Source organism: Pogoniulus pusillus, chromosome Z (assembly GCF_015220805.1).
Source record: "Pogoniulus pusillus isolate bPogPus1 chromosome Z, bPogPus1.pri, whole genome shotgun sequence".
In the NCBI taxonomy this organism is placed as follows: Eukaryota; Metazoa; Chordata; class Aves; order Piciformes; family Lybiidae; genus Pogoniulus; species Pogoniulus pusillus.
In genome coordinates this window covers 64,120,411-64,135,146 of record NC_087309.1, presented here as the reverse complement: position 1 = coordinate 64,135,146, position 14,736 = coordinate 64,120,411, and the positions used below count along the sequence as shown (strand labels likewise).

The following is a 14,736-nucleotide window of genomic DNA, read 5'->3' as shown; positions in this document are numbered from 1 at the left end:
GCTCAGCAGGTCCTGAACTAATTCTTCATGAATTTCCAGGGGAACACACCGCTCCTTGACCCCATCCCCCAGTTCAAGAGGCCACTTGCCTCCTCCTCCCTCCTTGCTGTTGAAAACTGAGGTGAAGAAGGCATTCAGGACCTCAGCCTTTTCTTCGTCATCAGTTATAATGTTCCCCTCCTGTTCCAGTAAGCAGTGGAGGCTCTTCTTGCCCTTCCTTTTAGCATTCATAAATTTATAAAAGTGCTTTTTATTATCTTTCACAGAGGTGGCAGCCTAAGTTCTAGCTGGGCCTTAGCCTCTCTAATTTTTCTCCTTCATAATCTGGCTACCTCCTTAAACACATCAGGAGAAGACTTCCCCTCCTTCCAGAGGTGATATACCCTCTTTTTCTCCCCCAATTCCTTCAGGAGCTGTTTGCTCATCCAGGCTGGTCGCCTTCCCTGCTGGCTCATCTTTCAGCACATGGGAACTGCCAGCTCCTGTGCCTTCAAGAGCTCCTGTTTAAAGTAGGTCCAACCATCCTGGACTCCTTTGTTCTCAAGGACTGCTGCCCAGGGGACTTTGGAAATAAGTTTGTTAAGCAAATTGAAGTTTGCCCTCCGAAAGTCCAAGGTGTGGGTTTTGTTGTAGTGCCTCCCTACCTCCCTGCATATTGAAAACTCCACTAACTCCTGATCACTACACCCCAGGCAGCCTCCCACTGTCACATCTCCTACCAGCCCTTCTCTGTTGGAGAGCAGCAGGTCACGCTCAGCTTGACCCCTAGTAGGCTCACTTAACAGCTGGGACATGAAGCTGTCCTCCATGCACTCTAGAAATCTCCTGGACTGCCTCCTCTCTGCTGAATTAAGTTTCCAGAAGATATCTGGCAGGTTAAAGTCACCCACAAGGACAAGATCTGATCTTGAGACAGCCTCCAGCTGTTTGTAAAATATCTCATCTGTTTCCTCATCCTGGTTGGGTGGTCTATAACAGACTCCTTTTAACCCACAAAGTCCTTCCCTGCAGGGCTTCTCTCAGTAATAGTCAGAGTGTCTAAATGAACCATCAAACGAATAGTATTTTTGCCTCCAGCATGCATGTGGTGAAGGATTCCCCTGATGGACAGGAGGTGCTGTGCTGAAGAAAGCTGATGCCAGTGGCAGCCACCTAGGCTAGGTTTTAAACAGCCATAAGAAAACACACTGTGAAGACCAGAAGAAGGAGTGCCATTCTCACACATAAACTGAGATTTGAAAGAAGTCTCATAACAAGAGAAGCTTTCAAACTGCCTCCTTGAAGAGACAGTGGATGTTGTGGAGTGCCTGTAGGCCCAAAAAGAGGCTTATTTATGCCTTGCCTTGCCTGGACATGTTTTTCTGACAGGACCCCTGGCTGCAAACAGGTTGTGTAAGCCCCCACACACCCAGCTCGTGTCTCCCTGGGGTAAGCCCATGTGATCTCCATGATTGGGAAAGTCCAGGCAAGAGCCTTCTGCCTATTATGGTAAGGTTTGGCTACTGCCAGCCTGATTGGTCATTCTTGTGGCCAAAGAGGCCATTAATCTTGGCCCACATTCAATAAATAATGGCGCACAGGTAACAAAGAGCTCAGCTCAGCTCTGACTCACTTGCATGGCTAAGGCACATGGTCTGACCCTCACTTGTAGCACTCAGCCACTCAGATCCCCATGCTTGGATGCCATTGCATAGCTCTGATGCTCAGAGGCTCAGACCCTCATGCTCTGACCCTTACTCGCAGCTCACCTGCCTGCATACTTTAGATGCAGAGCTCGTTTAAACCTGCACTTATATATATATAAGGAGCCTATAGCCTCCAGCCAGCTGTGCACATTTGCACGCTATCGTGTTATCAGGACCAGATCCTGCATTGCCTTTACCTACGGAGCTCAGACTCCCAGCAGCCATGCACACTTTGCATGCTCGCTGCCTATCATTGCCTGGTAAAAGCCACTGCCGCTGAGATAACCAGGAAGCAGACTCTGGAATGTCTGCACACACACACAGAGCCTGCTATCTGTGAACAACTATGCCAGAGACAGCACGATATTCTCCTGCTCCTCAAATCCTGCCAGCTGAGAAGTCCTGGACACAGCATCCAGAAGAAGCCAGCAGCACCAAAGGCAGAGATTGCCTCTTAGTCAGGAGAAAAGGTTAGAGAAAACCTCTATCCCCACAAGCTGGGAAGATTTATCCTCTCCCCTCCAGCTGGGAAGATTCCAGCCTCAGAGTCCACAGGCAGAGACCCTGGAGAAGTCTGGACTTTAGACACAGGTTGTGACACAGCTCTGGAGGGTGATTAATAATTGATAAAGAGTTGTGAGTAAAAGCTTTAATACCTCTGTAAATATCTGTTGCCTCTGCCATAGAGCAGAAAGAGTTTCAGCCCACTCTCCTGGGCAAATAACATAAAGAGTTTCAGCCCACTCTCCTGGGCAAATAATATAAAACATTAAGCCGCAGGGAAAACTTCTCTCTCTGTTTATAGTTTGAATGTTTGCTAGTTAAATAACAAATTCCTGTACATATTTTATCCTAAATTGTTTTCATAACCATGTACCGAACTTTAATATTAATATACAGTGGTTGGGAGTGGTGAGAGTTCAGAATATCTAGATTAATAAATATGTATTTTTATATAAAATTATATTGTCCCAATTAATTTCTCCCCTCTGCCAAATAGGCGGAGGCACTGAGAATCCCCCTCTGCAACAGTGGGTTAGCAGGCTAACTTTTTTTTATAATAAGGCACTTCCAATTTTTCTGAATAGGATTAGACAGACCCATGTTCCTCGTTCTTGCTTTTGGATGAAATAGCATGAGTACCTGCCAACACATTCTTTACATTCATAAACAAATAATGAAAGAAATAGCATGAATAGTGGATTCGGATTTGATGACTACTGGAAAGTAATTTACAACTGCAAAAGAATGGAAAGAAATTTGGAATGGCAGGAGCAGAGTTTTCTTTTCCTCTGACCTTGTTGTGGAAGGCCAAAATAGGCCTAAACATGTCCTGGCTTGCCCACACATGTTTTCTGCTTTCCCTCCTTCTGCTGATGGGGAAAGCAACTGCAGGAAGGAGGACAAAGTTTGGCTAACTGCCATCCTGATTGGCTGATCTGAGGCCAAAGACCCAGTAGTCTCAGATACACTGACAAAAAGAGACGAGCAGACAAACACAATGTGCTGATGCCATTGCTTCTGCCTTATACTTTCTGCCGTTGTATCCTGCCATGCTTTGCTAAGCTATATGCTAGCTCTGAAACATAATAACAAGCCCTGATAGCTTGGGTTTGCCTATCTGGAAGCCTGCTGTGTCTTCAATTTACCAGGAATAGGCTTCAGGCGATAGGCTTACTTAGCTGGCATGACATTGTGCCTGTCTGCACATGCAGAAGACATCCTGCCTACACCTGCAAGACAAGTCTGGAGTCAAGAGAAACCAGGATCAGGTCAGAGATTGTCTGCCTTTCTCCCAGCACTGCTAATAAGGGCCTGGGAAGATTCAGAAACCTCTGAACAGCTGACAAGACACCAACAGAACTCCCTACAAGTGTTTGTGTACTGTGTGGAAACTGTATTTGGTGCCAGGAAATCCAGTGATAACAAAGGCCTCTTTAAAAAAAAAATCTGTAAGTTCCCTAATTGAATCCAAGCCTTCTGCCTTAGCAGAAAGCAGCTTCCCGAGTCCATCTAGTGGGCAAGAGGTACAACTGACTGCAAGAACTTTTCCAGTTCTGACAGTTTAATGTTTGTATTACTGCTAGTTATTTCTTAAGTGTTCTAGGTTCTGCCTCGTCCTTTGTATGATGTTTTCATGACCATTGCACAGAACCAATTATTATTAAAAATTACTGGGCAGGTGGCAAGAGTCTTGAATACCAAAATTAATAAACAATTTTAATTTTGAAAAAAATCCTATTTCACATCTTTAACCTCCTCCATCACAGACTTCCTTCATCTTTGATCAGCTGGATTTGAAAAGTATATGGAAAAGCAACAAAGCTATCCAGTTCTTTCTGGTGACAAACAACAACACCTATTGAAGTAAAAGGGTAGACTCAATCTGTATTAATACAAGAAAACTCAGTCACATTTTCAGAATTTATCCCTTGATGTTAGAATGTCTGACAGAAACAGGTACCTGCTAAGGTGAAAGTGAATTTCAACATCCAGTGATGCTGAAGCTCAGTAAATTCATGACAGGTTTCTTTTTAGAAAATAAAGCACACTAAAATGTATTTAGACCATGTCAAGTTTGAATTCTCAGCAATTTACAGATAACAGACCTGAAGTAGTACTTTCATTTGGGAAGAGGAGGACATTTAATACACATTTTAGGGCAGAGGGTGGGAGCATTTAGCACATGTGCGAGGTCTGCTACTCCTCATTTACATTCAATAACTGACAAACAGATTCAGTTGTTATGGTGTAGTCTTCTTGAAAATGTCAAGCAATTGATAGAAGTGTCCATCAAACTGCAACACCTTAGGATTATCAAGGAGAATGACAAAATTATGTCAGCAGCTGTATTTGTATCCTTCAAATGATATAAATTTATAACTGGCTGCGATCATCTCAATGTTATGTGCTAACAAAAAGTGTTGCTTAATATATATTGCTGAACTTGAGTTTGAATCTTATAAAAAATTCTCAGTCCATGTAAATGATACTCTGAACCAGAATATGCTGGAAAAGATAAGTAAAATTTGCCTAACATTTCACTAGTACATTAACCCTTTTTCTCAGTCCCAATATAACAAGAAGTAATCATTACATCAATAACAAAAGTTTTTAAAAAGGCTGTGTTTTAACCTGAAAAGATAATGAAAAAAGAAAGAATAAACCACTAATTCTTAAAGCACTAAACATGTCAAGAGCTGGCAGTTTCAGGGATCTGACTGTTTTTTGGGGAAATACATGGTTATTGCTCAGCAGGCCTTCAACTCCTCCTCACTGCTGGTTGCCTTCCCATTTCTCTCTGTGCAAAGATTGACTAAATTAGCTAAACCAAAGAAGTTATTTCTTAGTCAGTGTTAGAAACCTTCATTATTCCCCTCCAGCTCTGTCTGGGGCTATGAAAGTAATACATAAGAAACAACACAAAAGCTTTCAGCAGCTAGATACTTTCACTTAGGTTTACAGACAATATAAACAAAATTTAAATAAGCAAATAAGCAAGCAGACAAAAATCTTTGTTATTTGATTCAAGTAGCCAATATTGTCACAACAACAAAACAAAAACAAAAAAAAAAAAAAAAAAGGGAAAAGAAAAAAAAAAAGAAAACCAGGATAAAGAATGGTAAGTTTGCTTTATGGGTAAGAATATGTAGAGCAATTCTCCAGGTCTCCCACTCCCTTTGAACAGTACTGTGCATAAAAAATTCACTGAAGATGTGACATGGATCTGGACTGTAATTATGCACTCTTGTGTACTTCTCCCAGATTGTCCAGGAATAGCAAATAATACAAACAATTAGGGCACTGATGGAGAAGCAATGGCAATATATTGTCTATCTGACCAACAAAGACATGTCATGATAGGACAATCACCTATTTTAAAGACTGTAAAGACATAAAATGAAGATGTTCATGATTAATTCTTTTTAGAGTTCTACTACTTTGATTTACTCTCAAATTCATGGAATTTGTAGCACTGGTACCAAAAGAGAAGTCTGAATGAGCATGAAATTTCTGCATCAGTGCATTTCAATACTGCAAAACCAATTATAGATTCTGGAGAAAGGTTCATAAACATATGAACATATTCTAGGTTTTTACACACAGGTCTATGTATATAAGTAGTGCATATACATAAACTGCAAATATATATCAGCTTATCTATACATAAAATATTTTATTGACTTAACAGGTGTATGGGGAACTTAAGGTTAAGCATACTTTGAAATAATAATATTGTATAGGGTTAACACTCCAGGGGGGGCGTAACCCTGAACCTGACCCTAGGGGTCTTGGCCCCTCCCCAGGGGTGGGCCACACTCCAGGTGATGGTTAGCCCACTCCCCCCACTTCCTGTCCTATAAAACAGAGGAGCTTCCTGCTCCTCTTTGTCTCTTTCCTTCGCTCCCTCTCGACACACACACACTCACACTGCATACCAGCACACCACGTGGCAGCCATGAGGCAGAGACACCATCACATTGCTTGGGTTGTATCCATTCCTTTTTGTATTTTGCTGTTTTCCCTTCCTTATCCTTTGTAAACTCTCCTACCTCCAATACCTTTTCTAAGTTATTGTTAAACTTTTCCTTTTTAACTTCCAAATCGAGTGAGATTGATTTATTTGGGTGTGCTCACCTCTCCCTCTCTACATCTAATTCCCTATCTTTGGGAAAAGGAGGGGGAAAGAGGGGAGGGCACTCTATAAATTCTATAAATTGTCATTGGGTCTATTAAATTTATTAGAGTCTCTGGGAACTTGCATTTGAACCCAAGACAAATATATAAGAGGTTTGCTTACAAAATACACATTAAAGAAAAAGAAATTAACCTTTGGAGAGAAAATAACCTCACAATCAGTATTTCTAATGAAATTAATTCTAATTTCTATGTACACATATAGAATACAGTACCTTCCATTTCTTGCTGTATTCATAGTTTAACTTCTGCATTGCAAACTTACCCACAGATTGGTGTTCTTTCATCTGATCCAATTCTTCTTCAAGATTCAGTCTACAAAAGTAGAAACAAAAAAGTAAGAACCAAAGAACCATTATGTAGATACCACATAGACTACTTAAAAAAAAACCCAAACAACTAAAACCATATATTACTGATAAAAAAAGTTGTCAACATCAAGGAATTGATGACACTTAGCATATTTAAAATACAAGGATCTATTTGTACAGCAGTTTATTAAAATATATCAATCTGAATTGACCATTCATTATGTCATAGCAAAGAAAGTTAGAATGGCAAAAGCCCAGCTAGGAATCAGTCTGGCCACTCCTGTAAAAGATAACAAAAAAAGTATTTTTATAAGTACAACAGCAACAAGAGACACATGGAGAATCTCCACCTCTTACTGAAGTGGGGAGCAGAATATTGCCCCAATGATAAAGAGAAGTCTGAGGTACTTAATGCCTTATTTGATTCAGTCTTAAATCAGTTATCCTCAAGGTATTCAGCCCCCTGAGCTGGAAGACAGAGAGAACAAACTTTCCCATAATCCAGGAGAAAGCAGTTAATGATGTGCTATGTCACTCAACACTCACAAGGACAGATGGGATCCACCTGAAAGTACTGAAGGAGCTGGCAAAAGAGCTTACCAAACTACCCTCCACTTTCTATTAGGAGTCCTGGGTAACAGAGAATGTCCCAGGCAACTGGAGCCTCACCAGTGTGACACCCATCTATAAGAAGGGCTAGATGAAGATGAGTTGCTACAGATCTGTCAGCCTGACATTGGTACCAGAGAAGATTACAGAGTGATTCATTTGAGTATGCTTACATGGCATGTGCAGGACAAGGAGCGGATGAGGCCCAGCCAACATGGGTTCATGAAAGGCAGGTCCTGTTTGGTGAACTGATCTCCCTTTATAACAAGATGACCTACTTGGTGGATGAGGAGAAGACTTTGTATGATGTCTAACTGGACTTTAGTAAATCCTCTGATACTTTCACAGAATTCTCCTAGAGAAGCTCATGGTTTAGACAGATGTACTCTTCTCTGGATAAAAACTAGTTGGATGGCTGAGCCCTTAGAGTTGTAGTGAATGGAGTTAAATCTAATTGGCAGCCAGGCACAAGAGGTGTTCCTCAGGGCTCAGTATTTGGCCCAGTTCTCTTTAACATCTTTATCAATGATCTGGATGAGGGAATTGAATGCACCCTCAGTATGTTTGCAGACAACGCGGAATTGGATGGGGGTGTTGATCTGCTTGAGGGTAGGAAGGCTCTGTAGAGGGACCTGGACAGGCTGGACTGATGGCCCAAGGTTAGTTGTATGAGGTTTAACAAGTGCTAGGCACTGAACTTGAGTCATAATAATACAAGCTTGGGACAGAGTGTCTGGGAAGCTGCTCAGCAGAAAAAGACCTAGTGGTGACAGTTGACACCTGTGCTGTAGCACATCAGTCAGCAGTGTGCTTAGGTGGCCAAGAAGTCCAACAGCGCCCTGGCCTCTATCAGAAATAGTGACCAGCAGGTGATTGTGCCCCTGTACCCACAACTGGTAAGGCTTTGAGTACTTACTTTCCTTTTGGGACTCTCATTACAAGAAAGACATTGAGGTGCTACAATGTGAGCAGAGAAGAGCAATGCAGCTGGTGAAGGGCCTGGAGAACAAGTCTGATGAGGAGCAGCTGAGGGATCTGGAGGAAAGAAGTCTGATGGGAGATCTCACTGCTTTCTATGAGTAATTGAATGGAGGCTTTACTGAGGTTGGTCTCCTCTCTCAGCTAACCTGCATTTCCTGATGAGAGGAAATGGCCGCAAGTTGCACCAGGGGAGCTTTAGTTCAGATATTAGGAAAAAAAATCATTAGTGAAAGCATGGTCATGCATTGGAACAGGCTGTTCATGGAGAAACCAGAGTCACCAACTCTGGAGGTGTTTGAAAGAGAATATTTCAGTGGGTGTGGTGTTGACAGATTGATGATTGGAACTGATGCTCTTAGAGGTCTTCTCGAACCTTTATGATTTTATGAAAAGACAATCAGCACAATCTCACTGCTACTTATTTATTAATAAAACATAGGAGTTCTACTCAAAAGTGCTACATGGTGCTCCCCTTTTCCACAACTGTTGTCCAATACTATACTTTCAAAATGTTTTTCATATGGTGCCATTGTTTCCTTAGGTAATCCTGCTCTTTCAATCCTGCAAAGCTATTGTCTGGGAAACACTGTACCCAAAAGATTACCCTCCTTTCTCCAGGTCATTGAGATGCCTAGTATGTCAGGATTGTCATCTGATGCCAAGCAGCCTACCTCCACATATTTTCTGGGCTCTTAACACAGAATTACTTGTACATTATTGCCTCATTCTCTGACAATATTTTGAAATGGCTTTCATTATAGCTTGTAACCTCCCACTACCAATATGTGCTTCCTCCTATCCTTAAAAAACAAGGCTTTTACACTAGGAGAGTTCTTGCCGTAAGAAAACACTGTCACATCAGCCTGACAGCAGGTTTCATCTCATCCATGGTCTCATCTCAGAGACTAGATTCCTCCCAACAAACAGAATATCATCTTTTTTGCAAGACTCATGCTCTTTGTAACAGTACATATAAAACATGTCTTATATGGAGATAATCACACTGTCATGGAGGGGTATTCTGCCACCTACACTGACTTTGGTGGAGATGAGAAATTAATTGGTGCAAGAAAATATTCTATAAAAATATATATTTATTAAACTCAATATTCTGAACTCTTGCCACCCCCAGCCACTGTATATTAATACTAAAAAGATTCTACACGGTCATGAAAACATTCTAGGATTAATATCTACAATAACTAGCAAACATTCAAACTATAAACAGAGAGGATTTTTCCCCACAGCAAATACCGCTTGTGGTCTATATGCTATTTGCCCAGCAGAGTGGGCTGGAAACTGTTTCTGCTCTATGGCAGAGGCAACAGATATGACAGAGGCATTAAAGCATTCACTTACAATTCTTATGAATCATCAATCACCCTCTGGGGCTATGTCACAGCCTATTACTAGTGTCCAAACTTCAGGGGAGTCTTGGCCCGTGGACTTTGAGGCTGGAATCCTCCTGGCTTGAGGGGAAAGGAGAATCTTCCTGGTTTGTGGGGAAATAGTCTCTGACCTTGTGCTGCTGGCTTCTTCTGGATGCTCTCTCCAGAGATACGTAGGCAGGATCTCAGGTGCAGAGGTAGGATATCGTGCTGTCTCAGCACGATCTAACACTGGCCAGACAGTCTGATCACATGCAGACAATTCAGAGTCTGCTTCCTGGTAACTCATTGGCAGTGGCGCTTACCAGGCAATGACAGGGCAGCAGGTGTGCAAGGTGTGCATGGCTGCTCAGGAGTCTGCGCTCCGTAGGTAAAGGCAGGCAATACAGGATCTGGTCCTGATAACACAGTGGTGTGCAAGTGTGCACAGATGGCTGGGAGACTCTGGGCTCCACATATATATATAGGCAGGCTATAGTGAGCTCTGCAAGCAAGTACGCAGGTAGGGGTGTCCAAGCTGCAAGTGAGTCAGAGCTACGCAGGGAGTCCAAGCACATTGTTTACCTGTGCACCCCTATTTATTGAATGTGGGCCGAGATTAATGGCCCCACTAGAATGACCGATCAGGTTGGCAGTTAGCCAAACCCTACCATAATAGGCAGAAGCTACTTGCCTGGACTTTCCCCAGATATGGGAATCACATGGGCCTGCACCAGGGAAGCACAAGCTGGGTGTGTGGGGGCTTACATAACATGTTTACAAACAGGGGTCCTGGCAGACCAGACTTTGTGGCACCAGGCCTATTGTGCCCCTTTTATCCATTTAATGTGTTTACCTCTGGTTTGGGCAGAAAACCATGCCCAGGCAGGGCAAGGCATAAATAAGCCTATTTTTGGGCCTACAGGCCCTCCACAACACACACACATCACATACAAACTGAACTGTATATATTGCATACCACCGAGGAGACTGCTACTTGCACTCTGAGCTTAATTTTGTTTTGACCTGAGGAAGCTTTGTCATGGTAAGCCTGGATAGGCCAAAATAGGCTTATATACGTTCTAGCTTGCCCAGACATGTTTCTTCTGTTCTCCCTCCTTCTGTTGTGGGGGAAAGCAACCATGGGAAAGAGGACAAAGAACCTGGAGCCACTAAGTCTAAGGATCCTGGCTTGCCCTGACTTGTTTTGCTTCTGTTTACATCCTGTGGTAAACAAGGTACAAACACTTAGCTTGTGCCTGCCTCATGCAAGGCCTGTTTTTTCCCGAATTTGGGTAAAGCAATCCTATGGCTTCACCTAATATGGTAAAGTTTGGCTAACTGACATTTTGATTGGCTATTCTGTGTCCAAAGGCCCATTAGGTAATAATACAGCGTGCTCTGCTGTTGTATTTGTGTTTGCTTGCCTGCTCTGCTACCTATTGTGCTAGTTTGAAGTAAGCTGGAATGTTTTGGTAGAAGAACTAGATAACGGGCAGTGAAATGAAAACAATTGATGTCAACTTCTCTCACAGTCTCGCTGAGAGCTCTGGGAAGAAGAAGTAAACTTTCTCCATTTTGTCTCTCACTCTTGCTTTTGCCTTAGACCTAGTCACACCTCATTAACCTTGCTCCTACTAACCTTGCTCCCTAACCTCTTGGCTGCACCTCTCTTCTTCCTGAGAACTGGGGTAAGGTTGAGAGGGACCGGGGGGAGGTGTTGGGGTGGTTTGAGAGCCCCTCCTGGGGACTCAGGTTTCTGGGAGGGGAGTTGTGCTTTTGTATTGTTTATCCTTTGTATATTTCTATATATAATTGTATATAACTGTATATATTGTAAATAGCTGCTTGTACATTCTGCTAGCTGTAAATAAATTGCTTCATCTATATTCCCAGGGTCCGTCTGAGTTAGCTGGGGCAAATTCAAAAAGTGTGGGGGGGCAGGGTAACCCCCAAACCATCACACCTGCTGACATTGTCTCTGTTTATGCCAGTGATCCTGCCATTGCCCTCCGCAGCATTATTCTTTGCTAAACTATAAGTTATCTCTCCTGAACTGCCTGGAAAGTGCCTGCCTCGAGTTTACCATGAACAGGCTCTAAATACCTCAACATTCTTGCTCTGCATAGCCAGCGTGACATTGTGCAGAGACTACACATTGCAAGATATCCTGTTTACACCTTCTAAGATGCGGAGTGCTGGAGATACACAGATCATCCAGAGAAGTGTTGCAGAGGGGGATTTCAGTGCCTACACCTATTTGGTGGGAGAAATTAATTGGGATGATATAAATTTTATATAAGCATCTAGATTTATTAAATTAAATATTTTGAACTCTTGCCACCCCCAACCACTGTATATTAATATTAGAGGTCGTACACAGTTATGAAAACAATTTAGGATAAAATATGTACAGGAATTTGTTATTTAACTAGCAAACATTCAAACTATAAACAGAGAGAGGAGTTTTCCCCGCGGCTTAATGCCGCTTGGGATCTTTATGTTATTTGCCCAGCAGAGTGGGCTGAAACTCTTTCTGCTCTATGGCAGAGGCAACAGATATTTACAGAGGTATTAAAGCTTTTTCTCACAACTCTTTATCAATTATTAATCACCCTCCAGAGCTGTGTCACAGCCTGTGCCTAGTGTCCAATTCTCCAGGGTCTCTGTCTGTGGACTCTGAGGCTGGAATCTTCCTGGCTTGAGGGGAGAGGATAAATCTTCTCAGTTTGTGGGGAAATATGTTTTCTCTAACCTTTGTTCTCCTGGTGAGGGGTGATCTCTGCCTTGGTGCTGCTGTCTTCTTCTGGATGCTGTGTCCAGGGCTTATCTGCTGGCAGTGGCTTTTACCAGGCAATGATAGGCAGCGAGCATGCAAAGTGTGCGCGGCTGCTGGGAGACGGAGCTCTGTAGGTAAAGGCAATGCAAGATCTGGTCCTGGTAGCAAAAGCGTGCAGATGTGCACAGCTGGCTTAGGAGGCTATAGGCTCCTTGTATATATATTATGTGCAGGCTTAAATGAGCTCTGCAAGAAAGATATGCAGGCAGGTGAGCTGCGAATAAGTCAAAGCATGAGGGTCTGAGCCTCTGAGCATGGGAGCTATACAATGGTGTCCAAGCGTGGGGGTCTGAGCGGCTGAGTGCTGCAAGTGAGGGTCAGAGCTGTGTCTGAGCCATGCAAGTGAGTCAGAGCTGAGCTGAGCTGAGCTGTGGGCTGGGCATGTTGTTTACCTGTGCACCCCTATTTATTGAATGTGGGTCGAGATTAATGGTCCCTTTGGCCACTAGAATGACCAATCAGGTTGTCAGTAAGCCAAACCTTACCATAATAGGCAGAAGCTACCTGCCTGGACATTCCCAAATATGGGGATCACATGGGTTTACCCCAGGGAGACACGAGCTGGGTGTGTGGGGCTTACACAACTTGTTTACAGGGGTCCTGGCAGAAAAACAAGTCCAGGCAAGGCAAGGCATAAGCAAGCCTGCTTTGCAGGCCTACAGGCCCTCCACAAGAAGAAACCAGGATAAGTTCAGAGATAGTCTGCCTTCTTTCCCCAGCAGCCTGTGAAGCCTGGGAAGAATCAGAAGCCTCAGCAGCTGACAAGACAGTAACAGAATTCCCTGAAAATGTTTGGGTACTGTCTGAAGCTGTAGCTAGCCCCATGAGTCGGGAAATAATATTTTGTGGGTAAATACTTAAAACCTCTTGTAATTCATGATTGCCTTCTGCCATAAGCAGAAATTAACTCCTTGAGTCAAGTGGTATATTGACTGCAAGAACCTCCTCTTTCAGTTCAATTAATGTTACATAGTTTTGCTAGTTATTTCTAGATCTAGTTGTTCCTCTGTATAATGTTTCCATGACTGTGTGAAGAATCAACTACTATTAAAATTAGTGGTTGGGGGGTGTGAAACTCCTGAATATAACAATTAAAAAACAATATTAATTTTGAAAAAAAATCATCTCACATTAGTTAATTACTCCCTCTATTACAAGCATACATGAGTACAACTTCCCTTTTTGAATCAACTGCTAGTTTGAATCAACTAGGATACAATACTACCCTATTGTATCCTAGTTAGCTGGTTTATTGGTGTCTCATTTTTTAAAAATCTTTGAAGCCTGACAAGCTTCAGTTTGCAGATTTGTTAAGTTTTGAGAGCAGAGACTGGGCTGCTCAGGAATAGATTGTGTGCTGATTTCCCTTCTTTTTTCTTTTTTTTTTTCCCTGAAAAACAAACAATAAAACAAAACAAATTTTATTTTCTACAGAAATTTTAAGGCAAATATACTACTAAAAGAGAAAAAATATATACCATATGGATTTGATACATACTATGTTCACCATAACAGACTGTAAGATGAAAAAAGAATGTTGAAGTGATTGCAGCTTTTTATCATGACTGTGTAATCAGTTTTTTCCTTTACTATCACTTAAAAGTCTTTTAAAATTTCATGGGAAAAACAGTGCAAAAATTGCAGTGTTGAGAGCTACATACAGAAGCAAGTAATTCTTCTATATTTTCTGTTTTTTTTCCCAATTGACATAGTAAAATTGTGATCTGGACAATTGAAAGAGTCTAGTGCAGAGCCACAAAGATGATAAAGAAAGTGGAACATCTTCCTCATGAGGAAAGGCTGAGGGAGCTGGGGCTCTTCACCTTGGAGAAGAGACTGAGAGGTAACTTCATTAATGTTTATAGATATGTGAAGGGCAAGTGTCAGGAGGACGAAGCCAGGCTCTTCTCAGTGATGTGCTGTGGTAGGACAAGGGGCAGTGGATGCAAGCTTGAGCAGAGGAGGTTCTGCCTAAACAAAAGAAAAAACTTTTTCATTGCAAAGGTGACAAAATACTAGAAAGGGATGATCAGAGAGGTTGTGGAGTCTCCCTTTCTGGATGCGTTCCTGTATGACTTACTCTAGGTGATCCTACTCTGGAAAGGAATTTTGACTGGATGATTATTTGAGGTCCCTTCCGATCCCTAACAATGTGTGATATTTGAGTCATTTGGGTGGGGGGAGAGAGGTGGAGTGTGGAGAGACGAGCATCTGTATATTCTTTATAACAGGGGTCATCAAACTTT

At 42.4% G+C, this 14,736-nt stretch overlaps 1 protein-coding gene across 1 annotated transcript in view; it reads right to left on the bottom strand.

The window, feature by feature from the left end:
- The window catches only part of CNTLN (centlein), a 250,261-nt gene that overhangs the window by 87,192 nt on the left and 148,333 nt on the right, over positions 1–14,736 (bottom strand). Inside the window, 1 exon segment of the mRNA XM_064140410.1 lies at positions 6,649–6,698. Coding sequence (XP_063996480.1) covers positions 6,649–6,698 — 50 coding nt within the window.